The sequence below is a fragment of the Anomaloglossus baeobatrachus genome, chromosome 9, assembly GCF_048569485.1.
Source record: "Anomaloglossus baeobatrachus isolate aAnoBae1 chromosome 9, aAnoBae1.hap1, whole genome shotgun sequence".
NCBI classification, from domain to species: Eukaryota; Metazoa; Chordata; class Amphibia; order Anura; family Aromobatidae; genus Anomaloglossus; species Anomaloglossus baeobatrachus.
In genome coordinates, this window is record NC_134361.1 from 16,205,435 (window position 1) to 16,233,123 (window position 27,689).

The 27,689-nt window shown below is 50.7% G+C and overlaps 1 protein-coding gene across 1 annotated transcript in view; it reads right to left on the reverse strand.

Moving 5' to 3' along the window:
• Nucleotides 1–26,604, reverse strand: part of SH3BGRL (SH3 domain binding glutamate rich protein like) — a 29,559-nt gene extending 2,955 nt beyond the window's left edge. Inside the window, exons 1-3 of the mRNA XM_075323085.1 lie at nt 26,365–26,604; nt 3,605–3,790; nt 87–167 (exon numbers count right to left, since the gene is read on the reverse strand). Of these exons, the coding sequence (XP_075179200.1) occupies nt 87–167; nt 3,605–3,790; nt 26,365–26,409 (312 nt within the window). The 5' untranslated portion in view covers nt 26,410–26,604. The remainder of the gene's footprint in view (nt 1–86; nt 168–3,604; nt 3,791–26,364) is intronic.
• Nucleotides 26,605–27,689: the final 1,085 nt, after the last annotated feature.

A 27,689-nucleotide genomic window follows, 5' to 3' on the forward strand; every position in this document is an offset into this window, starting at 1 on the left:
CTTGACCCTGGATCAGCCTGGAGATCTGCAGCAATCACCCGCCCCTCCCCCGCACAGTGGGTTGGTCTATGTGATGGTCCCGTTACCTTTGATCCCGGTGGAGGCGTCATGCCCAGGAACGTGTACAACTCATTATTCTCTCTGGCATCGAAAAAAGCTTCGTAATCCTGCGGAGGAGAAACGGGAGAAGTGAACGGCGGCGACAGATCCAGGACTGAAAGCCACCGGCCGTCAATAAATGTGCAACAAAACTTTCTAACTGACTTTATCCTCTACTTTCTTATGATTTCTAAGATCTCTGCTTGCTGTCAGTTAGTGAGAGCTCCAGCCTCCGTCTGTACTGCTGATGGTTTCTATCCATGTATCAGGGAAGAGGACCCGAGCCCCGGGGTGCGGATGGTAGAGGAGGGGGGCACAAGGCTCCGGGGACGGCACCTTCATGCCCACAGTACTGGTCCAGGGCTACAACAGCAAGATACAGTGGGTACGGAAAGTATTCACACCCCTTTAAATGTTTCACTCTTTCATTGAAGCCATTTGGTACATTTTTGTTCTCATTAATGTGCATTCTGCCCCATCCCCCATCTTGACAAAAAAAAAAAAAAAAAAAAGACATTTTTGCAAATTTATTAAACAAGAAAAATTAAAATATCACATGGTGATAAGTATTCAGCCCCTTTGCTCAGTATAACACATGGTCATAAGTATTCAGCCCCTTTGCTCAGACACTCCTATGTAAGTCCCATGCTGTCCATTTCCTTGTGGTCCTCCTTGAGATGGTTCTGCTCCTTCATTGGAGTCCAGCTGTGTGTAATTACACTGATAGGACGTGATTTGGAAAGGCGCCCACCTGTCTATATAAGACCTCACAGCTCACACTGCATGTCACACCAAATGAGGATCATGAGGTCAAAGGAACTGCCCAAGGAGCGGAGAGACAGAATTGTGGCAAGGCACAGATCTGGCCAAGGTTACAAAAGAATTTCTACAGTACTCAAGCTTCCTAAGAGCCCAGTGGCCTCCATAATCCTTACATGGAAAAAGTTTGGGACCACCAGAATTCCTCCTAGACCCGGCCGTCCAGCCAAACTGAGCAATCGTGGGAGAAAAGCCTTGGTGAGAGGTAAAGAAGAACCCCAAGATCACTGCGGCTGAGCTCCAGAGATGCAGTAGGGAGAAGGGAGAAAGTTCCACAAAGTCACCTATCACTGCAGCCTCCACCAGTCGGGCCTTTATGGCAGAGGGGCTGACAGAAGCCTCTCCTCAGTGCAAGACATATGAAAGCCCACATAGAGTTTGCAAAAAACATATGAAGGACTCCAGACTATGAGAAATAAGATTCTCTGGTCTGATGAGACAAAGATAGAACTTTATGGTGATAATTCTAAGCGGTATGTGTGGAGAAAACCGGGCACTGCTCATCACCTGCCCAATACAATCCCCACAGTGAGACATGGTGGAGGCAGCATCATGCTATGGGGGCAGGGACAGGATGATTGGTTACAATTGAAGGAAACATGAATGTGGCCAAGTACAGAGATATCCTGGAAGAAAACCTCTTCTCGAGTGCTCTGGACCTCAGACTTGGCCGAAGGTTCCCCTTCCAACAAGACAATGACCCTAAGCACACAGCTAAAATAACAAAGGAGCGGCTTCAGAACAACTCTGACCATTCCTGACCGGCCCAGCCACAGCCCTGACCTAAACCCAACTGAGCATCTCTGGAGAGACCTGAAAGTGGCGTTCACCAACGTTCACCATCCAACCTGACGGAACTGGAGAGGATCTGCAAGGAAGAATGGCCGAGGATCCCCAAATCCAGGATCCCAAGAAGACTCATGGCTGTACTAGCTCAAAAGGGAGGGGCTGCTACTCAATACTGAGCAAAGGGGCTGAATACTTATGACCATGTGATATACTGAGCAAAGGGGCTGAATACTTATGACCATGCGATATACTGAGCAAAGGGGCTGAATACTTATGACCATGCGATATACTGAGCAAAGGGGCTGAATACTTATGACCATGGGATATTTCAGTTTATCTTGTTTAAAAAAAAAAAAAAAAATTGCAAAAACTTCTACATTTGCTTTTTCTGTCAAGATGGGGGATGGGAGCAGAGTGTACATTAATGAGAAAAAATACCAAATGGCTGCAATGAAACAGAGTGAAAAATATAAAGGGGTGTGAATACTTTCTGTTCCCACTGTAAAATCCCGCAATCACTGATCCGGACTCGGCACAAATACACTTCTGAGCCAAATACTTCTCAGCAAATGTTTAGACGCAAACAATGTAACAAATCCTCTCCTGCGGCCTCAGTGCCGAGCGTCGCTCTTCTGTCCTGATTCTTTGTTACAATGTATCAAGTAACTTGAGGTCAGCAGCACAGAAGATGCAACTGTAACAAACCCTCAGCTGTAATCCGTATTGGATCTGTTGGAGTTCCGGCTTTTTGACAACAAGCAGAGATTTACAAAATATTGAAGCATTTAAACAAAGTCTTTGGCGGAGATCACGCGTCCAGTAATCACCCCTTAACGGATCCAGCAAGAATCTGTTCTGCAAACACAACTTTTTTGTCCATTTTTAAATAATTTTTGCAGAATCCATTTTTTTCTAACATTGGAGTCTATGGAAAACAGATCCACTAATTGATCGCTACTTATCTGCTATATGAAACTGATCCAGTAAAAAAGGATCCTTTACAAATGCAGAAAAAGCGGATGGATAAACAGCGATCAGTTACTGAATCCATTTTTCTATAAAGTCTAATGTTAGGAAAGTTCTGCAAACACAACTGTTCTGTCCGTTCTTAAATAAGTTTTGCAGGATCCGTTTTCTACCAGTGGATCTCTGCTGGATCCGTTCTAATAGAAGATTACTGGACGTGTGAACTCGGCCTGAGAAATTTGCAGAACTTTTCATTATATGGAGATGAAGCTTCAGTTATAGATAAAATGAATCCGGCCCTTTAAGAGGTGACTAATATTTCCCGCGCGTGGCTCTGTGGGTTGTCAGCGATCCCCGTCTGTGGGCAGGAGACGGGTCACAGCAGCACATTGTGCAGACTCTGGGCAGACTCTGGGCGTTGGCACCGTCCCGGCATTACCACTGTGTTTGGCGCAGTCTCCCGGGCGCGGCGTTCTGGTGTTTGTTGAATAAATCTAAGATTATTAATTATCTGATGATCGCGGGTGGAATAAGAAAAGATGCAGAGCAGGGCGGCAGGAGCAGGACATGGGCAGCCGGGGGTTAATCCGGACCACCAGGAGCCCAAATACCATCAGACCCAGAATGCAAACCTTTATATTCCGGAGCCAATAATCCAGCGCCCAGGATCCAGTCTAATGCGTCACCATTTTCAAGAATTCAGTTTGTAGTCAGTGAATGGAAACAACTGTTTCTTGATCTGATACTTCTTGCAGCTGAGGGTTTGCTACAATGTATCCAGTGCAGACAAGCACAGATCTCACTGATGTCCTCACTCTGGCTAATAGCTCTGATCTAGACTGATACATTGTAACAAACCCTCAGCTGTGGGGGTGCAGGCACCATGTTCTGTGCTCAGAGGATGCGGACTCCAGGGAGGGAGAGCTCTTACCCCCAGGTATCGGTCATCACTGAAGATCTGCGGGGGCAGGGGGATGCCGCTCTCGGGTCTGCAGCTCTCCGGGACATTTGCCCTCATCCATTTCCGGTTTTCTTCATCAGCTGCGATGTCCATCTCCTCATACTGAATCTTCAAGGCATCGAGGAAACCGAGCACCGTCTGCTGCTGCTTCTTAATCTGAAAGCAAGAACCAAAAGATAAAGAGGAGCGAGGTGCATATAAAGGGGCGATGAAGAAAAGGGTGGTGGGGGGGCAGTGAAAAAAATAGGGAAGACAGGGACAATGGGGAAAAGGGTGGTAGGGGGGCAACAACGAAAATGGAAAAAAAGAGGGGCGGTGGGGAAAAGATGGCAAGAGGAAACATAGGGCGTCAAGGAAAAAAAGTGTGTGTGTGTGTGTGTGTGTGTGTGTGTGTTGACTGGGAAAAGAGGGCATGATGGTATCGAGATAACAAAAGGACTTTTATAGTACTGGGTGAGCACCGGGCCCCCTCTGCCGAGCACCGGGCCCCTTCTGCCCAGCTGGGCGAGCACCGGGACCCCTCTGACGAGCACCGGGCCCCTTCTGCCCAGCTGGGCGAGCACTGGGACCCCTCTGCTGAGCACCGGGACCCATCTGCCGAGCCGGGCGAGCACCGGGACCCATCTGCCGAGCCGGGCGAGCACCGGGACCCCTCTGCCGAGCCGGGCGAGCACCGGGACCCCTCTGCCGAGCAGCAGGCCCTCATTCCCCACATTAACAACCCAGATGCCCCGAGGATTCTCCCAGCATAACACTATAGGATACATTTCAGGACACGTGGACCAAAGGAAGGGCCCAGGTCCCGGAGGCAGATATCATCATGGGTTCTGTGTGGTTATACTGAATCCTTCCTGAGACGGGGCGAGTCCTTGTACGCAGCACATTTCCCTTATACGGAGACGTTTCCCCTCCTCCTCCCTCCTAGTGATTGAGGAACAAGACAAACTACCTCCTAATAAGGAAACAACTGAGCGGAGGGAGGGAGAAGCATTGTGCAACCCCAGTATACAGGAGAAGTGCTACTGTGCAGTGTATATATACAGAATAATACAGATACTGAGAATTACACCCAGTATACAGGAGAAGTGGTACTGTGCAGTGTATATATACAGAATAATACAGGTACTGAGGATTACACCCAGTATACAGGACAGGAGAAGTGGTACTGTGCAGTGTATATATACAGAATAATACAGATAATGAGGATTACACCCAGTATACAGGAGAAGTGGTACTGTGCAGTGTATATATACAGAATAATATAGATACTGAGGATTACACCCAGTATACAGGACAGGAGGAGTGGTACTGTGCAGTGTATATATACAGAATAATACAGATAATGAGGATTACACCCAGTATACAGGAGAAGTGGTACTGTGCAGTGTATATATACAGAATAATATAGATACTGAGGATTACACCCAGTATACAGGACAGGAGGAGTGGTACTGTGCAGTGTATATATACAGAATAATACAGATAATGAGGATTACACCCAGTATACAGGAGAAGTGGTACTGTGCAGTGTATATATACAGAATAATATAGATACTGAGGATTACACCCAGTATACAGGACAGGAGAAGTGGTACTGTGCAGTGTATATACACAGAATAATACAGGTACTGAGGATTATACCCAGTATACAGGACAGGAGGAGTGGTACTGTGCAGTGTATATATACAGAATAATATAGATACTGAGGATTACACCCAGTATACAGGAGAAGTGGTACTGTGCAGTGTATATATACAGAATAATATAGATACTGAGGATTACACCCAGTATACAGGACAGGAGAAGTGGTACTGTGCAGTGTATATATACAGAATAATACAGATACTGAGGATTACACCCAGTATACAGGACAGGAGAAGTGGTACTGTGCAGTGTATATATACAGAATAATACAGATACAGAGTATTACACCCAGTATACAGGAGAAGTGGTACTGTGCAGTGTGTATATATACAGAATAATATAGATACTGAGGATTACACCCAGTATACAGGACAGGAGGAGTGGTACTGTGCAGTGTATATATACAGAATAATACAGATAATGAGGATTACACCCAGTATACAGGAGAAGTGGTACTGTGCAGTGTATATATACAGAATAATATAGATACTGAGGATTACACCCAGTATACAGGACAGGAGAAGTGGTACTGTGCAGTGTATATATACAGAATAATACAGATACTGAGGATTACACCCAGTATACAGGACAGGAGAAGTAGTACTGTGCAGTGTATATATACAGAATAATACAGATACTGAGAATTACACCCAGTATACAGGAGAAGTGGTACTGTGCAGTGTATATATACAGAATAATACAGGTACTGAGGATTATACCCAGTATACAGGACAGGAGGAGTGGTACTGTGCAGTGTATATATACAGAATAATATAGATACTGAGGATTACACCCAGTATACAGGACAGGAGAAGTGGTACTGTGCAGTGTATATATACAGAATAATATAGATACTGAGGATTACACCCAGTATACAGGACAGGAGAAGTGGTACTGTGCAGTGTATATATACAGAATAATACAGATAATGAGGATTACACCCAGTATACAGGAGAAGTGGTACTATGCAGTGTATATATACAGAATAATATAGATACTGAGGATTACACCCAGTATACAGGACAGGAGAAGTGGTACTGTGCAGTGTATATATACAGAATAATACAGATAATGAGGATTACACCCAGTATACAGGACAGGAGAAGAGGTACTGTGCAATGTATATATATACAGAATAATACAGATACTGAGGATTACACCCAGTATACAGGACAGGAGAAGTGGTACTGTGCAGTGTATATATACAGAATAATACAGATACTGAGGATTACACCCAGTATACAGGAGAAGTGGTACTGTGCAGTGTATATATACAGAATAATACAGATACTGAGGATTACACCCAGTATACAGGACAGGAGAAGTGGTACTGTGCAGTGTATATACACAGAATAATACAGGTACTGAGGATTATACCCAGTATACAGGACAGGAGGAGTGGTACTGTGCAGTGTATATATACAGAATAATACAGATACTGAGGATCACACCCAGTATACAGGACAGGAGAAGTGGTACTGTGCAGTGTATATATACAGAATAATACAGACACTGAGGATTACACCCAGTATACAGGACAGGAGAAGTGGTACTGTGCAGTGTATATATACAGAATAATACAGATACTGAGGATTACACCCAGTATACAGGACAGGAGAAGTGGTACTGTGCAGTGTATATACACAGAATAATACAGATACTGAGGATTACACCCAGTATACAGGACAGGAGAAGTGGTACTGTGCAGTGTATATATACAGAATAATACAGATACTGGGGATTACACCCAGTATACAGGACAGGAGAAGTGGTACTGTGCAGTGTATATATACAGAATAATACAGATACTGAGGATTACACCCAGTATACAGGACAGGAGAAGAGGTACTGTGCAGTGTGTATATATACAGAATAATACAGATACTGAGGATTACACCCAGTATACAGGACAGGAGAAGTGGTACTGTGCAGTGTATATATACAGAATAATACAGATACTGAGGATTACACCCAGTATACAGGACAGGAGAAGTGGTACCGTGCAGTGTATATATACAGAATAATACAGATACTGAGGATTACACCCAGTATACAGGACAGGAGAAGTGGTACTGTGCAGTGTATATATACAGAATAATACAGATACTGAGGATTACACCCAGTATACAGGACAGGAGAAGTGGTACTGTGCAGTGTATATATACAGAATAATACAGATAGTGAGGATTACTCCCAGTATACAGGACAGGAGAAGTGGTACTGTGCAGTGTATATATACAGAATAATACAGATACTGAGGATTACACCCAGTATACAGGACAGGAGGAGTGGTACTGTGCAGTGTATATACACAGAATAATACAGGTACTGAGGATTATACCCAGTATACAGGACAGGAGAAGTGGTACTGTGCAGTGTATATATACGGATACAGGGACGTGGTACTGTGCAGTGTTCACAATGACGTCTTCGTTTGTCTCTATGGTGATCTGTGCTCGTTAATTTGCATTATTAATAAGCGATGAGCTTTTGCTGGCAGGAAGCGTCGGCCTCGTGGTGAATCTGCAGCGGAGGACGCGGTTGCGCAGCGTGTGTAGCCGCCACTGCCGATGCGCAGATGTGACTATGGAGTGACGGGCTGTGCGGGGACTGAATGTCGGGTGACGCTGGGAGGCTGCCCGGTCTGTATCCAGGGTGCACGGTCCCCGGGGGACACCACAGGCCTCTCCGCAGGGCGACGGTGGGGAACTGAGACTTTGTTGCAACTGAAGGAAAAGTTGATGCAACATTAGTGAAAGTTACAAACTATTGAGCTAAAATGGCAGACAACAGGGAATAATAGCTCTGTATATACAGGACATCTTTACACGCCGACCCCTTCTGTTATTAGTTTGCCAACTTCAGATATCAATGTAACATTTTGGATTTTATTTTTCAGCTAATCCCACACTAGACCGTCTGTCCTGCTACACTGTAACAAAATCTCAGCAGTGAGAAGTTTTGGGTCAGGACAAATTTTCATGCTTTGGATGTAGAGAATGAAAATCCCCAAGTCCCTCACCCACCCCCCCCCCCCTCGTCGTGCCCCCGCTCCTGGGCACACGTTATATCACGCTCCTTCCTTCCATATATGTTCTGCTCCGCAGACCGAAGCTGCAGGAATTTATCCTCGGAAACGTGAGGAAGGAGGCAAAGTTCTGGGGAAATCTCAGACCCCCGAAATCAGGGCTCAGACCACCGCACTAAAGGGATAGAACAGAATATGTGTATTGTTACGCCCTTCCAGTATATCACAAAAGTGAGTACACCCCTCCCGTGTGTAAATATTTTATTATATCTTTTCATGGGACAGCAATGAGGATCTGACCCTGTGATACAATGTGCAGTGTCAGTGCGCAGCTTGTATACAACGTGCAGTGTCAGTGCGCAGCTTGTATACAAATGTACAGTGTCAGTGCGCAGCTTGTATACAACGTGCAGTGTCAGTGCGCAGCTTGTATACAACGTGCAGTGTCAGTGCGCAGCCTGTATACAAATGTACAGTGTCAGTGTGCAGCCTGTATACAATGTAAATAACTCATCACAGCCATTAATGTCTAAACCGCTGACAAAAAAAAAGTGAGTACACCCCAGAGTGGAAATGGCCAAATTGTGCCCTTGGTGTGAATATTTTGTGCGGCCACCATTATTTTCTAGCATGGTCGTAACTCTCTTGAGCCTGGAGGTCACTAGAGCTTCACAGGAGCCGCTGGATCCTCCTCATCCTCCATGATGATCCCGGAGCTGGTGGATGTTACACACCTTGTGCTCCTCTGCTGTTTGAGGAGGCTCCACAGATGCTCCATAAGGTTTAGGTCTGGAGACGTTCGGCCGGTCCAGCACCTTTGCCCTCAGTTTCTGTAGCGAGGCAGTGGTGGTCTTGGAGGTGTTTGGGGTCATTATGTTGGAATATGAAGGGAAGGGATCCTGCTCTGCTGCAGTGTGTCACCATTCATGGTTCCCTCAATGATCTGTAGCTCCCAGAGCCGGCAGCACTGCTGCAGCCCCAAACCATGACCCTCCACCATCATGCCTGACTGTAGGCAGGACACACTTGTCTTTGTCCTTACCTGGAGCTGCCACACACGATTGACACCATCTGAGCCAAATAAGTTTATCTTGATCTCATCAAGACGGTTCCAGTAATCCATGTCCTTAGTCTTCTCGTCAGCAAATTGCTTGTGACTTTCTTGTGCATCTTCTTTAGATGTGGCTTCCTTCTGGGATGACAGCCATGCAGAGCAATGTGCTGCAGTGTGCGGCATATGGTCTGAGTACTGACAGGCAGACATCCCCCCGTTCCTGTAACCTCTGCAGCAATGCTGGCAGCACTCGTGTCTATTCTGAAAAAACGACCTCGGGATATGATGCCGAGCTCGTGCACTCAGCTCCTGTGGTCGGCCATGGCGAGGCCTGTTCTGAGTGGCTCCTGTCTTGTTATACCTCTGTATGGTCTTGGCCCCCGTGCTGCTGCTCAGTGTCAGGGTGGTGACAATCTTCTTATAGCCTCGGACATCTTTATGTAGAGCAATAATTCTCGTTTTCAGATCCTCAGAGAAAACTTTGCCATGAGGAGCCGCTGAACCTCCAGTGACCGGTATGAGAGAGTGTGAGAGATAACACCAAATATAACACCCCTGCCCGTATTCACACCTGAGACCGTAAGGCTATGTGTCCACGGGAGAATGTTGCTGCGGATTTTTCTGCATCAAAATCCGTGGCTTTCCCGCAAAATCTGCACCTTTTCAAAGGTGCGGATTTGCCGCGGATTTCCCCCCCCCCCCCCCAATTTTAAAGCCAAAATCCGGATCAAAATCCGCAACAATAATTGACATGTTGCAGATTTTTCCGGATCAAAATCCACACCAAATCCGCCGCGGAAAAATCCGCAGCATGGGCACAGCATTTCCAAAATGCCATAGAAATGGCTGGGAAAATCCGCGCATTTTCCGCAGCGTGGACACATAGCCTAACACTAATGAGTCACATGACACTGAGGAGGGACACTGGCCAATTGCACACAATTTGGCCATTTTCACTTAGGGGTGTACTCACTTTTGTAGCCAGCGGTTTAGACATTAATGGCTGTGTGCTGAGTTACTTCTACTGTTATACAAGCTGCGCACTGACACTGCACATTGTATCACAGGGGCAGATCTGCAGTGTTGTCCCATGGAAAGATATAATACAATATTTTTAAAAATAAGAGGGGTGTACTCACTTTTGTGATATACTTTATGTACAGGATTGCGCAGTTCATCCGTCACAGATGAGAATGTCAGTGACCTCATTCTGACGGGGCGTTATTAACTCTTTGATGTGAGAGTCGCTCAGAAAATGGCAGCAAAGTTTAATGTTCAAAGAAATGAAGAGCTGTAGAAGCAAAAATGGTCCAAGATTTCTAATGAAACCCAATAGATCGTACAAAACGATCTGAATAAGATGTCAGAATGGGCAGATACTCGGCAAATGAGAGGTAATGGTGATAAATGTAAAGTAATGCCCCGAGGACGGAGTAATCCTATAGCTGCATATACATTAAATGGAAGGAAACTCAGGACTACAGAACAGGAGGACCTTGGTATTCTCATTACAAATAAGCTGAGCAGCAGCACTCAATGTCAGGCGGCAGCTGCTAAAGCAAACAAGATTTTAGGGTGTATAAAAAGAGAGATTAGATCCCGTGATCCCAACGTATTGTTACCCCTCTATAAATCACTTGTAAGGCCACATCTGGAATATGGGATCCAGTTTTGGGCTCCACATTTTAAAAATTACATTCAGAAGTTAGAGTCAGTTCAAAGGCGGGCAACTAGACTATTACAAGGAATGGAGCCGCCCGTATGGTGAGGGGTGGAGGCCGCCCGTATGGTGAGGGGTGGAGGCCGCCCGTATGGTGTGAGGAACGGAGGCCACCAGTATGATGAGAGGAGGAAAAAAAAGACGTCTCAGAGGAGATTACATATAAATATATACACACACATACACACATACATACATACATACATACATACATACATACATACATACATACATACATACATACATACATACATACATACATACATACATACATACATACATACATACATACATACATACATACATATATATATATATATATATATATATATATATATATATTAGATGTACTGTCCGGCTTCGCCCGGGTTAATAACTGCTGTTCACAAAATAGAATGTATTAACAAAAATGTATTCTGCACGAACCACAAAACAAATAGATAGAAATGTAATTATTAAAAGGCAAAAACTAAGCTAATAGAAGCATTTCACAACATATATTTCATCACCACAGATATTCCACACAGATTTAACTAAATTGGGCAAGTAATGTGCTCCGTCTGTCTCTATCTCTCTGTTTCTTTCCAGGTCTGTCTCGTTCCCAGTCTGTCTCCCCGTCTGTGTTTTTCCTGTCTGTCTCTTTCCCTGTATCTGTCTGTCTCTTTCCTTGTATGTCTATTTGTCTGTCTCTATCAAGGTCTGTGTCTTTCCCCATCTATCTTTGTCTCTCTAGCCGTCTCCCCATCGACATCTTATTACCTCACATATAAGCTTATTATACTAGGAATGTCCTTTGTTTCTATAGCAACCAATCACAGCTCCTACTAATAACCTGTAGTTCCAGGCTCCATTTACTTTAATGGAGGTCTGTTTTTTTGGAGTGTAACTGTAAAGCACGGGGTTAAATTTTCCTGTCTAAACATAGTCTACAACGTTTCCTGGGTCACATGAGGTGTCTGCAAAATTTCGTGATTGTAAATGCGACGGTGCGGATACACTTTTCGTTTCACTTTTTCCCCATTATGTAGATGGGGGCAAAATTGATTGGTAAATTGGAACGCGCGGAGTTAAAATTTCGCCTCACAACATAGCCTATGACGCTCTCGGGGTCCAGACGTGTAAGTGTGCAAAAGTTTGTGGCTGTAGCTGCAACGGCGCTGCCCGGGATAGTAACTGTCTCTCTGTTTCTCTCCCATTCTCTGTCTCTTTCCCCGTCGGTGTCTGTCTCTTTCCCTGGCTGCATTGTGACACGCCAACATTCCATTTAAGGGCGTGGCTGCGCATTCTTCTGAAGTTCTGGCTGCACTGTGGCTCCCAGCTCCATTCGCTTTAATGGAGGCAGGTTTTTTGGTGAATAACTAAAGCGCGGGGTTAAAATTTCCCCTCAACACATAGCCTATGACGCTCTCGGGGTCCAGAAGTGTGAGTGCAAAATCTTGTGGCTGTAGCTGCGACGGTGCAGATGCCAATCCCGGACACACACACACAGCTTTATATATTAGATGTGTGGTCAATATAAAGGACTGGCACATGACTTATTACTTCTAAGGACCAGGGGGCACGCCCTGCGAGTGGAAGAAAAGCGATTCCGACAGCTAAATAGGAAAGGGTTCTTTACAGTTAGAGCAGTCAGACTGTGGAATGCGACCACAAGAGGTAGTAATGGCCGATACTATAACAGCTTTATATCAGGGCGGATGATTCCTCAGTGCACAGCATTGTCGGTTATAAATGACATAACAAATATAGAACTGGCGGGGGAAGGGGAACGAGATGGAGCGGGGGCTTTTTTCAACCTAAGTAACTATAATGATATTTAGACCAAATACATGGATTAAAGCATAAAAGCTCCACATAAATAAACACATTTTCCCCGCGCACATGAACGCTCAACTCAGAAGAGCAGAGTCAGAAGCGGCCTTCCAGGCAGCGACGTCCATGGCTTATAGCAGGTGGTTATTAGTGGCTACATTTTATTTATTGTCGCCTTTTATTAGAAAATAGAATATTAGTTCTTGGTAAATTTTAAAAGATTTCCTCCGGATCAGGACAGAAGCTTCTGATGCGAGGACAATGATGATTCATTGTATTGTGACTGGAGTTCCCCTTTAAGGGCTCCTTACACCCCGGCTGCTGGCAGCGCGTCCTCCTGCACCACATCCTCCCAGTAACCACCAGCTCCTCCGGACCCCGCACACGAGGCCTCCCCAATATAGAATCAGAGGTTCCGCAATTATCACCGGTTTCAGGATCTCCGCTCTCCATCACTGAATGAAAACATTGTTTGCTAAACTTCTCAGAGCTGAGGGTTTGTGACAAATGTATCCAATCTAGACAATAATAGAATCTTATACTGTATCTTAGGTAAAGTATCAGTCTGGAGTTCTGGGTATTGATGATACAATGTAACAAACCCTCAGCTGTGAAGTATTATTACTCCCAGAAAGCAGATTGTGAAAATGGAGGGGGTGGGGGGGGGGTGTCAGAACATCAGGTCTGATACAAAGTTTCAGAAGTCCATTGTCTCTTGTGCTGTGGTTGCTGGGACATGTGGTTCTCCAGCTCTTCTGACAACTCTGCGGCGCGGTTGTCAGTTCTTTATGGGACAGGTTTACAGCCTCATTATTACAGAGCAAACGTTACCTACCTCCCTATAAAGCGCAGATGATGGGGGGGTGTCTGTCACGAACCACCGGGGGGGGTCACTCAGAAATCCCCCGCGCTGGCTACCAGTACGTCACGATCGGGGGGTAACAAGCAGGAGTCAACCCTCCTTTATACCTCCCGACCGACAGGCAGAGCACGTGACGCGCTCTCTAGCGCCCCTCTTATAGTCAGGCCAATTATGGAATTGCCCGACAATAAGCAAGGAGGCCGCTATACTACTTATGCCGATTATTGAAGGGTCCCCGGTGAGAGTAGGGTATATATTCCCCCGACCTCCGCGGGCGGAATATATAAAATCTCCCCGAATCTCACTGGCCTCCCCACAATAATCCTTGGCACAACTCGCTGCCACCAACCGCTTCACGGTAACTATTAGCCGAACACACGGACGTGGGATTCAAGATCGAGATAACAGAACAGCCCAAGATTAATTATATAATTTAATCAGCCTAAAGCACACTAGAAACTACAATATATACAATAGGGAATCTACAGAATATACATATGTCAGAGTACAGTTACAATCAAAGCATGGGTTACAAACAGGCATACACAGTTCCAGCAGTTACCTTGTGCGTCTGGCCACAGGGGGGCGCTGTAGACCAGGTTTCTAGGATCCTTCCCACAGATGTTTCCTACACGTGACCCCCGGCGAAAGAACACTGGAAAATGGCCGAAGTAGGGTTATCAACCTGGGCAAATCCAGGTCCCCTCCTACCTTAGTGACCTCAGAGGGAGCACTGCTCCACCCCTGGCTGGAGTTATGGACAATATCCACAACATGGGATATGGCCATAACTTTGCCTGGGAGCGTCGTAGGCAGACGCCAACACTCTCATTGTGACAGTTATGAATTTAGCTACAGAACGAGGGGACTCACGACTTGTCTACTAGTTCCCCATTGGCTGATATCACGTTTGGTGTATTTCCCAATGTCCTACTTCCATAAAAAGGTGTGCCAGCATCGTCCGCATGCGCAAACACCATTTTTATGGTTGCCATATTTATCGGAAATATGGCTTGCGAGATATGAACCATATTTTACTGGAGTCGTCCTGTCTGGATACTTCCATAGCCTTGCTAATTAGATAGCAGCCCCTACCACAGGGTCACGGCAGGGAGTCATCCTGTGTCCATTGTTCCCACATCATCTAATCTCCATATCACAGGAGATGGCCATGGGATGTGTTGCTAGGATGTGACACCTTCCAAGATGTTGGACATTGAGAACAAGAAGGGAGGGGGCACGGCCATGGAGTGATGAGAGCGATTATGACTGGCAATCATAATTCCTCTTCATATCCCAGGATTTGCCTCACACCTCCCCCCTTTTGAGGGCGCTAGGGGGCAGCACACTCCGGTGTTCCCCCGTGCGCCCGTCCGCGACCTCTCCTTGTCGGGACAGCCCGTCTGCGTTACCGTGGTCCCGGCCCCTTTTGTGGCGAATGGTGAAGTTGTATTGCTGGAGCGCAAGGCTCCATCGCAACAATCGCCCATTCGTCCCAGAGACGGTGTGCAACCAGCTGAGGGGATTGTGGTCCGTCTCCACGATGAAGTGGCGCCCGTATAGATAGGGTTGCAGACGCTGCAGGGCCCACACTATGGCCAGGCACTCCTTTTCCATCGTGGAATAGGCCACTTCCCTTGGTAACAGCTTCCTGCTCAGGTACAAGACTGGGTGCTCTTGGCTCGCAGAGTCCACCTGGCTGAGCACCGCACCGAGGCCGAAGTCACTGGCGTCGGTCTGTACTACGCGTGAAGTCGGCTGCCTGTAGCACGGGCGGGCTGGACAGGGCGTCCTTTAGGGCCCGGAAGGCTGTCTCGCAGTCCATTGTCCAATCGACTGCAGAGGGCAGCTTCTTCTTGGGGAGGTCCGTCAAGGGCTTTGCCAGGCTACTATAGCATGGAACAAACCTCCTATAGTACCCAGCGGTCCCCAAGAAGGACATCACCTGCTTCTTGGTCCTGGGGGTGGGCCAGGATGCGATGGCCTCCACTTTCTCAGGCTCGGGCTTCAGTGTTCTCCCGCCTACCCGGTGACCGAGGTACTGGACCTCGCTCATGGCCAGCTGACACTTTCCCGGCTTGATGGTCAAACCTGCCCGGTGGATCCGCCTGAGCACCTGTGCTAGATGCTCTAGGTGGTCCTCCCAGGTGGGACTGAAGACGGCAATGTCATCCAGGTACGCGGCCGCGTACCCTTCAAGTCCCTTGAGCAGGGTGTTGACCATCCGCTGGAAAGTGGCAGGGGCATTCCTCATCCCGAATGGCATCACCGTGGACTCGTACAGTCCAAATGGGGTAATAAAGGCAGAGCGTTCCCTGGCCTTGCGAGTCAGGGGGATCTGCCAATATCCCCGGCTCAGATCCATGATGGTCAGGTACTGAGCCCCGGCCAACTGATCGAGCAGGTCATCGATGCGTGGCATTGGGTACGCATCGGCGACCGTGACAGCATTGAGCCCCCTGTAGTCCACGCAGAACCGAGTGGTTCGGTCCTTCTTAGGGACGAGGACTACAGGCGAGGCCCAAGCGCTGTTGGATGCCTGGATCACCCCCAGCTTCAGCATCTCGTCAATCTCCTGGCGCATGTGTTGCTGCACCTCCAGGGAGACCCGGTATGCTGAACGCCGGATTGGGGGATGATCCCCAGTGTCCACGTGATGGACAGCCAAGTTAGTCCTTCCGGGCTGGTTGGTAAACAACCCCCGGAAGGGGTGTAGGGTGGCCCACAGCTGGGACCGTTGGTCCTCCAAGAGCTGGTGGCCAACCTCCACATCCTCAATGGATCCGCCTGCCCTAACCTGGGCTAGCATATCCAAGAGGGTTTCCGCTTCTCCCTCCTCGGGCAGGTTGCACACGGGGAGCGCACATGCCTCCCGCTCATGATGTGCCTTCATCATGTTCACATGGAAGGGCTTCCGCCTTCCACGGGCAGGGTCCAGGGTGACCAGGTACGTCACAGGGTTGAGCTGCTGGTACACGAGGTATGGGCCTTCCCAGGCTGCCTGAAGCTTGTCCTGTGGTACGGGGACCAGTACCCACACCTTTTGACCCACTTGGTAGGTCCTCTCACAAGCGTTCTGGTCGTACCAACGCTTCTGATCGGCCTGGGCTTGAGCCATATTGTCGTGTACCAGTTGCGTCAAGGCCTGCATTTTGTCCCGGAAGCGCATGACATACTCGATAACCGACACTCCAGGGGTGGCCAAATCCCCTTCCCAAGCCTCTTTCACCAGAGCCAGGGGGCCCCGAACACGTCGCCCGTACAGGAGCTCAAACGGTGAGAATCCCGTTGAGGCCTGTGGAACCTCCCGGTAAGCAAATAACAGGTGTGGGAGATACCGCTCCCAGTCACGCCCGTGGGAGTCGACCAACATCTTAAGCATCTGCTTTAGGGTGCCATTGAACCGCTCGCACAGGCCATTAGTCTGTGGATGGTACGGGCTGGCCACCAGATGTCGCACCTGGACTTGCTTACAGAGGGCCTCCATCAGCTGGGACATGAATTGGGTCCCCCGGTCAGTGAGCATTTCCTGGGGAAAACCAACTCGGGAGAAAATCTCCAGCAATGCGGTGGCCACCTTGTCAGCCCGAATGGACGACAAGGCCACTGCTTCTGGGTACCGGGTGGCATAGTCCACTACCGTTAGTATGAAGCGTTTCCCGGAGCTGCTGGGGATGGCCAGCGGGCCGACCAGATCCACAGCCACCCTCCTGAAAGGCTCATCGATGATTGGCAGAGATACCAGTGGGGCTTTGGGGTGTGGCCCCGCCTTCCCCACTCTCTGACAGGTTTCACACGAACGGCAGTAGGCAACCACATCGGCCCCCATTTTTGGCCAGTAGAAATGCTGGTTTAACCTGGCCTTGGTCTTAGCGATCCCTAGGTGTCCGGCCATCGGAATCTCATGTGCGATCCGCAACAACTCCGTCCGGAACGGATAGGGTACCACCAACTGTCGGTCCCTGGGCCACGCCTCCGGTGAACCCTGCTGGACCGTGACCCGGTACAGCCGTCCTTGGTCCCAGACCACTCGCTCCGGGTCCGAGTCCGAGGGAGGCTGTGCCGCCTGTTCCTTAAGAGCTTTCAGGCTGGCGTCAGCTTCTAACGCTGCCTGAAACCCCTGACTAGATGTGGCCAGAATCGACGAGACTGTCACATCTTCAGTCAGTACCCCGGGACCTGTGTCCTGGCCTCCACCTGACTCGGCTGCCACTTGGTCAGAAGGGGAAGAGATATCGGACCTCCGGGAGGCCCCTTGGCTTCCAGCACTCCCACTGCGGGTGACAGCGGCCACAGCCGCTGCGACCGTGGGTCGTGCCTGCTCCTCCTCCGTTCCTGACCAAGTCGCCGGTTCAGGCAGACCTACCTGGCTTCCTGACACCCCGGTTGTGCGGGAACCCTGCACCGAGATCTTACCTGGGAGCACTTCCGCTCCGGGACCGGCCCCAATCTCACCTGCCTGTTCCCCCCCTGCAGCAACAGAACCCCGCTGTGAAATCTCTGGGGACCCCACATTTGCTGTGGTAGCCCCCACCCCACACACTGGTCCTCCCCCTGCAGCACCCTGCTCTCTGCTTATCCCTGCAGAGGGCAACAGATCCCAGCTCACAGGCTGATTACTTGCAGAGGCATTGTCACACCTTTCTCTGACCCCCTCCCCTGTCACAGCTGCAGCTGTGTGTGTGTCTATGGTGTCTGTGCAAGCAGAAGTATCAGAGTTCACTCCCTCCTCCCTTACATCATTCATAGATAACACATTAACATTGTCAGGAGTCATGTCAGTACTGGCTGAAGGTTCAGCCCTTGGGGGGGGCCCAAACTGGGAGGTTATCTGCCCCAAATCTGTCCCAAGTAGCACGTTTGCAGGGATCCGATCAGTTACCCCCACCTCTCTCACCCCTCGCCCTGCGCCCCAGTCCACATAAATGTCAGCAACAGGCAACGCCGGGTCAATGCCTCCAATCCCGGAGACAGCGAGGGTTTTTCCAGGGATCAAGTCTTGGGGGGACACCATCTCAGGCCGCACCAGAGTCACCTCCGAGGCGCTGTCTCGCAGTCCTATGGTCACAGACCGGCCGACGGTGACAGGTTGGAAGCTGTCCAGGGACCTACCACCACCCCCACCCACACAATACACCTTGGGCGGCCCTTGGGACGGGGATGGAGCCGGGGCCTTGGGACGCTGAGGGCACATGGCCTTGAAGTGTCCAGGTAGGTTGCACTGGTGGCACCGTCTTGGTTCTGGCACGGGCCTGGAGAGGGGAGTTGAGGGGGACACCCCCTGCAGTCTAGGGGCAGGTGGGGCAGTCGCAGAATTCATCTTACCCCCTCTCCAGGTGCTGCTGGTGGCTGCTCTCCTGGCCTCAGGAGCCCGATTGTTGGTGTAGTCATCGGCAAGGGCAGCTGTAGCCGTGGACCCCTTTGGCTTCTGGTCTCGGATGAACTGGCGGAGATCCTCAGGGCAGTTCCACAAGAGTTGCTCCGTGATGAACAAGTCCAGGATCTCCGGTCCGGTGGAAAGCTGCAGGCCTTGGGTCCAGTGGTCGGCAGCTCGGGCAAGTGCCCGCCGGTGGTCAGCCCAGGAGTCCTTTGGTCCCTTTTGCAGGGTCCGGAACTTCTTGCGGTAGGACTCTGGAGTGAGGTTGTACTGTTGGATCAGGGCCCGCTTGATTGTGTCGTAGCCCTGATCTGCCTCAGTAGGCAAGTCCCCAAGGATTTCCAGGGCCTTACCCCTTAAACGGGGGGTCAGGTATTTGGCCCACTGGTCCTTGTCCAGATGGTGCTGCAGGCAAGTCCGTTCAAAAGCAGTCAGGAAAGAGTCCAAGTCTCCATCCTTCTCCAGCACTGGGAAGTCCTCAACACGGACCTTTGGAAGTTTGGTGTCTTGAAGGTCACGGGTGGCTGATGAGGGCCGGAGCTGAGCTAGCTGCAGCTGGTGGTCACGGTCTGCCTGTTGCTGTCGCTCTTCACGCGCTGCCTGCCGCTCCGCAGCCTCACGCGCTGCTTGCCGCTCCGCAGCCTCACGCGCTGCTTGCCGCTCCGCAGCCTCAGCATCACGCGCTGCCTGTCGCTCACGCTCGGCCATGAGTATCTCGTAGGTATCCCGGTCTCCAGCCATAAGCCTGGCCAAGGCAGCTTGAAGGAGGGCCTCTGCACCTCTCAGGCCGGAGGGATTGGCAAGTGATGATCTGCGGCACGCTGCAGAGCCAGGTGATTCACTGTCCATTTCAGAGCGGAGGACTGGCATCTGGCTCGTTGAGGACCCTTGGGCGAGCTCCTCCTCATTTTGTCCAGCAGTGCCAGGTTGTGCGATGTCCTCTGCAGAGCTGTTCTCTGGCGTCGGGCTCCTGGAGGACTCGTGGACAACCTCCTCATCGTCTCTGGCCTGAGCATCGGCCATTCCTTTGGCTTTGCTCCTGGTGCTCTCAGCCATTGTTGCAGACTTTGGTCACTGACACAGAACTGACACCTGATGCCTCCACACACCTTACAGTATCTGCACTCTGACACTCTAGTGTTGAGCTAGTCTGAAGACCCCAGCAGCCACAGCTGCTGCAGGCAGTCTTTAGTGTCTGGGAGTATGGGTCTCACACTCACACACACTATTATCTCGATCCCACCAATATGTCACGAACCACCGGGGGGGTCACTCAGAAATCCCCCGCGCTGGCTACCAGTACGTCACAATCGGGGGGGTAACAAGTGGGGGTCACCCCTCCTTTATACCTCCCGACCGACAGAGCACGTGACGCGCTCTCTAGCGCCCCTCTTATAGTCAGGCCAATTATGGAATTGCCCGACAATAAGCAAGGAGGCCGCTATACTACTTATGCCGATTATTGAAGGGTCCCCGGTGAGAGTAGGGTATATATTCCCCCGACCTCCGCGGGCGGAATATATAAAACCTCCCCGAATCTCACTGGCCTCCCCACAATAATCCTTGGCACAACTCGCTGCCACCAACCGCTTCACGGTAACTATTAGCCGAACACACAGACGTGGGATTCAAGATCGAGATAACAGAACAGCCCAAGATTAATTATATAATTTAATCAGCCTAAAGCACACTAGAAACTACAATATATACAATATGGAATCTACAGAATATACATAGGTCAGAGTACAGTTACAGATAAAGCATGGTTTACAAACAGGCATACACAGTTCCAGCAGTTACCTTGTGTGTCTGGCCACAGGGGGGCGCTGTAGACCAGGTTTCTAGGATCCTTCCCACAGATGTTTCCTACACGTGCCCCCAGCGAAAGAACACTGGAAAATGGCCGAAGTAGGGTTATCAACCTGGGCAAATCCAGGTCCCCTCCTACCTTAGTGACCTCAGAGGGAGCACTGCTCCACCCCTGGCTGGAGTTATGGACAATATCCACAACATGGGATATGGCCATAACTTTGCCTGGGAGCGTCGTAGGCAGACGCCAACGCTCTCATTGTGACAGTTATGAATTTAGCTACAGAACGAGGGGACTCACGACTTGTCTACTAGTTCCCCATTGGCTGATATCACGTTTGGTGTATTTCCCAATGTCCTACTTCCATAAAAAAGGTGTGCCAGCATCGTCCGCATGCGCAAACACCATTTTTATGGTTGCCATATTTATCGGAAATATGGCTTGCGAGATATGAACCATATTTTACTGGAGTCGTCCTGTCTGGATACTTCCATAGCCTTGCTAATTAGATAGCAGCCCCTACCACAGGGTCACGGCAGGGAGTCATCCTGTGTCCATTGTTCCCACATCATCTAATCTCCATATCACAGGAGATGGCCATGGGATGTGTTGCTAGGATGTGACACCTTCCAAGATGTTGGACATTGAGAACAAGAACGGAGGGGGCACTGCCAGGGAGTGATGAGAGCGATTATGACTGGCAATCATAATTCCTCTTCATATCCCAGGATTTGCCTCACAGTGTCCTTCTCAGGGATTGTGTTATTGAACGACATCTACACAGAAACGGATCAAGTGATCAGAGAGGATGAGAAGGATCCAATGTATCGTGACCCCCCCCCGTCCCGGACCCAGGAGGGTGCGGACCGGATCTGCGCTCCCCTATAAGCTGTGGCGTAATCTGAAGCTCATGGCCCCAGTGAAAAAGCTCCAGCGGGGCCCCCAATTATTGCAAGTCTTTAGGGGACTTTTGGGGCCCGTTACACTCCAGGGTCCGGATGCGATTGCAGCGCCTGCACCTGTTGAGGCTGATAAATCCGGATACATCTCACTGCTGAGGGTTTGTTACAATGTGTAAGCAAAGCTGCAATACAAAGCTTTCCTGTGAGCTAGAAGTTCTTACCTGCACTGATACAGTGTAACAAACCTTCATCTGTGAGAAGACTTCACACCTCAATCTTTGCTGGTTAGAGACAGAAGGTCAGAAGTGTGAGTACAGTCTATTACTCCCTGTTATCAGCCATTACTGGAGGGGGAAGAGATTGTAGGACAGGTGAGTACAGCCTATTGTTCCCTGTTATCAGCCATTACTGGGGAGGAGATTGCAGGATAGGTGAGTACAGGTTCCCTGTTACCTGTTCTACAATCTCTTCTCCCAGTAATGGCTGATAAGTACAGTATTGTTCCCTGTTATCAGCCGTTTTGGTAATATCTGACTGTAGTGTTATGTCTCTTGATGACTCCATTAGTCACATATTTGTAGAGACATTTACATCATTTGTGACAGATGTGAGGTTATAATTTTTGGTTTGAAGGGCGAGTGGCCCTTTAAGGATGCCCATGCTCCACCGTCTGGCCAGGGGCATAACAATCATGGATGCAGAGGTGGTGACCAGGGTCGGGGGTGGGGGGCGACGCTGACCCCAGCACCTATTTAAGCTAATGTGCATCTGAGGCTGAAATGTATTGCGGCACAGATTCGTTGGGTTCCTGCACTGCGATACACGCTGCCGACATGGATTTGCCCGTGACTGAGGGCGTATGACCGTGACATCATATGTTGCCATTACAGGCACATGACGTCAGCTGCACCAGCTACAGGAAAGGACGGCGTGACGTGGGCGTCGGGGAAGGCGAGCAGAAGGGGTTTTGTTTAATTAATTACATGCAGAGCAGGTACATATATACCAAAATGGGGGGCACATATATGCCGGGGGGTGGACATACACACCAGGATGGGAGGGGGGGGGCATATACATACTACAATGTGGAGACATACATTCTACGATGGGAGGGGCATATACATACTACAATGGGGGGACATACATACCAGGATGGGGGGCATATACATACGAGGGGGAAGGGGGACATAATGAAGGGGGAGGGGGAACATAATGAAGGGGGAGGGGGAGCAACATGTCTTTATAAGGTCTATACATCTGACCAATATGCAGGGGCCAGTATATATTTTGCACCAGGTCCCATTGGACTTCAGTTCCGCCGTTGTCTGTGGCATGGCAGGAGTTTCCCCTCTCAGGCCCCTGAGCTCCCCCGCCCCTCCCCCTCCTCACATATATTGGGTCTTGCGCCCCTCGACTCCATTCGCCCCCTAGCCCAGCTCTCCCCCTGCGCCTCTCTGGTCCCTTCCTCCATGTAGATTGTCAGCTCCTGAGACCAGAGCTCCTTACAGTCCGGGGGCAGCTTCTCAGCAGATGTGACAGCCGCTCCCCAGCGCACAGACTGCCACTGTCCGGGGTCTGTAATTCATGGCAGATGTTATAGGGTCCGACTCAACAAATTCTGTTTTCAGTAAAGCTGGGTGACCACCACCATGGCCGCCATCACATCTGCTACAGAGCAATGACCCAGCTTTCCCAGAAGCAGATCTCTGGCTCCATGGAGTGTCACCCCCGCTCGCCCTGTCCATATAATGTGCGCGGTGGGGTGATGTGACAATGGCGGTCACGTCCCTGGAGTCGCGGATGATTTACAGGGCGAGGCGGGCGCAGGTTTATAGGATCCGCTGCGCTTTACTCCATCATAAAAATCATTTACACACGAACAGGAGGGTTTACAACTTCCCAAAGTAAAGCAGATGAGACACGGGGGGCCGCGCGCACAGCACACGGGGGGGCCGCGCGCACAGCACACGGGGGGGCCGCGCGCACAGCACACGGGGGGGGCCGCGCGCACAGCACACGGGGGGGCCGCGCGCACAGCACACGGGGGGGCCGCGCGCACAGCACACGGGGGGGCCGCGCGCACAGCACACGGGGGGGGCCGCGCGCACAGCACACGGGGGGGCCGCGCGCACAGCACACGGGGGGGCCGCGCGCACAGCACACGGGGGGGCCGCGCGCACAGCACACGGGGGGGGCCGCGCGCACAGCACACGGGGGGGACGCGCGCACAGCACACGGGGGGGACGCGCGCACAGCACACGGGGGGGGACGCGCGCACAGCACACGGGGGGGGACGCGCGCACAGCACACGGGGGGGACGCGCGCACAGCACACGGGGGGGACGCGCGCACAGCACACGGGGGGGACGCGCGCACAGCACACGGGGGGGACGCGCAGCAGGATGGATGAACAGATCGGCAGCACGGGCCACGCTGCTCCACGGTCAGCGAGTTCTTAAAGGCCCAGTCCAATCTCTTATAAATACGCCGGCTGTTTCAATTTCTCGCAATTTCCAGATCTCTGCTACTTGTCAGTGAATAAGACCATTCCTGCTCCTATCCGGAGCCTGACAACCTGTCCTGACCTAAACCTCTCACAGCTGAGGCGTTGTCAGACTTGTATCCAGTTTAGATCCTCTGTAATATGAACAGCCCCAAAACTGTTACAATGTATCAGTGCAGGAAACAAGTCACAGACTACAGAGAATGCTATTTACTAGACCGATCCACTGTAACAGCCCCGCAGCTCTGTGACAAGACGAGGTCAGGATGGGTTTCCATTCACTGGAAGCAAGCAGAAGCACAAAGTATTGGGAGGTGACTAGAAAATAAAAGTGCTGAATCTTCCGCAGCGTGGTCAGGATCACCAGAAAAGCCACCGCTACCGGCAACAGTTAACGACTCCCCCCATCCGCAGCGGACGCCTGATCTCCGCTCTATACTACACAAAGCGACATTCTGTAACCGACCCACAGCAGCGAGAATCCGCCCCCTCCCCCGGCCATAGGAAAGGGCAGGGACCCCCTTATATCAGACCGTGCATATCTACAGAGCGGGGTCTCCCCCTTATAATCAGACTGTGCATATCTACAGAGCGGGGTCCCCCCCCCCTTATAATCAGACTGTGCATATCTACAGAGCGGGGTCCCCCCCCCCTTATATCAGACCGTGCATATCTACAGAGCGGGGTCTCCCCCTTATAATCAGACCGTGCATATCTGCAGAGCGGGGTCTCCCCCTTATAATCAGACCGTGCATATCTGCAGAGCGGGGTCCCCCCCCCTTATATCAGACCGTGCATATCTGCAGAGCAGGGTCCCCCCCCTTATATCAGACCGTGCATATCTACAGAGCGGGGTCCCCCCCTTATATCAGACCGTGCATATCTACAGAGCGGGGTCCCCCCCTTATATCAGACCGTGCATATCTACAGAGCGGGGTCCCCCCCCCTTATATCAGACCGTGCATATCTACAGAGCGGGGTCCCCCCCCCTTATATCAGACCGTGCATATCTACAGAGCGGGGTCCCCCCCCCCATATCAGACCGTGCATATCTACAGAGCGGGGTCCCCCCCCCCATATCAGACCGTGCATATCTACAGAGCGGGGTCCCCCCCCCCCTTATATCAGACCGTGCATATCTACAGAGCGGGGTCCCCCCCTTATATCAGACCGTGCATATCTACAGAGCGGGGTCCCCCCCCCTTATATCAGACCGTGCATATCTACAGAGCGGGGTCCCCCCCCCTTATATCAGACCGTGCATATCTACAGAGCGGGGTCCCCCCCCCCTTATATCAGACCGTGCATATCTACAGAGCGGGGTCCCCCCCCCCCTTATATCAGACCGTGCATATCTACAGAGCGGGGTCCCCCCCCCTTATATCAGACCGTGCATATCTACAGAGCGGGGTCCCCCCCCCCCTTATATCAGACCGTGCATATCTACAGAGCGGGGTCCCCCCCCCCCTTATATCAGACCGTGCATATCTACAGAGCGGGGTCCCCCCCTTAGATCAGACCGTGCATATCTACAGAGCGGGGTCCCCCCCTTATATCAGACCGTGCATATCTGCAGAGCGGGGTCCCCCCCCTTATATCAGGCCGTGCATATCTACAGAGCGGGGTCCCCCCCTTATATCAGACCGTGCATATCTACAGAGCGGGGTCCCCCCCCCCCTTATATCAGACCGTGCATATCTACAGAGCGGGGTCCCCCCCTTATATCAGACCGTGCATATCTACAGAGCGGGGTCCCCCCCTTATATCAGACCGTGCATATCTACAGAGCGGGGTCCCCCCCCCTTATATCAGACCGTGCATATCTACAGAGCGGGGTCCCCCCCTTATATCAGACCGTGCATATCTACAGAGCGGGGTCCCCCCCTTATATCAGACCGTGCATATCTGCAGAGCGGGGTCCCCCCCCCCCCCTTATATCAGACCGTGCATATCCACAGCCCTGCCCCTCCCCCATTAATGTGCAGAGCAGCGGCTCCTACAGACCCCACAACTTCTCACCGTCACAGATCCGGAGGAGCTCGCGATGTAAACCTTGATGACCATCCTGGGTGTGACGGCGGCGCTGCTCTGCAGGGTCCTGGCTCTGTGCGATGCTCTGCAGCCTGTGTGGCGGGCGCTGTGATGCTCTGCAGCCTGTGTGGCGGGCGCTGTGATGCTCTGCAGCCTGTGTGGCGGGCGCTGTGATGCTCTGCAGCTGGCCGCTCTGCACACAGGGAGGTTCCGCAGTTTTTTTTCTTCACTCAGCTTTATTTGTCTGCACAGCCTCTGGGAAATTTCCAGGCAGATTTTCTTTATTCGCCGTTAACCCCTTCAGCCAGGACGGATGCATTATGGGGCATTTATTCTTTATTCTATACAGAATATACATACAGAATATATACAGATGATAAATCCGGAGTCGCGCCCCGGGGACGTGCGCGGTAACGGTCCGGTTCTGCGACTCTCCCATCACTTTCTTTCCTTTTCCTCCTAAACCTCCTCACAGCTGAGGGTTCGTTACTGTTGCACCGCGTCTAGACAATCCTCTGTGAGCGGCACCAGTCTCTCCTGCGCTGCAGGCTTCGTTACAATGTATCAGTTCTGGAGTCCAAACAAGATTGTCTAGACTGGATTCAATTGTAACAAATCCTCAGCTGTGAGACATATCGGAGGCTGGGTCCCCTTTTAATCCCGTATCCAGAGCAACGAGGACTGAGTGGGGCGCGGGATTCAGAAAGACGATGGGAGTGATAAGTCAGAATGGCTCCGGTTATACGGTGTCCTGTCCCTTTAAGCCCTGATCACATGACCGCCTGATGGCGCAGCAGGTTTACATGAAGGCTCAGTCAGTGATGGGTTTAGTGCTTTGTAGACTGAGTCCTTGTGACAATAAAATATGGGGCTGTTCACATTATCTGCTCAGAGATCATAAAAATGCCTCTGCCTTATGGCCCCTGATGAGAGGGCCCAATACTGACCCTTTCCCCAGCAGTGAGATGACCGCTACATGTAGTCAGCACTAGGGGGAGCTCATTACAGAGGGCAGCACTGGCTGTCTGCATCCATGTACAGAGAGCTCCCCCTTGTGGTGACACAGAAAGGCAGCATTATGAGCTCCGCCCCTGGATTGATGAGTTAAATCTGCTCTGGCCCGCGGGGACGGGTCCTGAATAATGGGTATTAGGAAATGTGGGGTCTGTCTCTGGGGGGCTCAGGAATATCACAGATGTGGTGGGAGCGAGATCCCCGAGATCTGCAGCCGCTCGTCTTATTTACTCTGCGTCTTGGCAGCTGAGAGCAGAGGACAAACATCTCCAGCTAAAAACATGGGGCGCCGCTGTCTT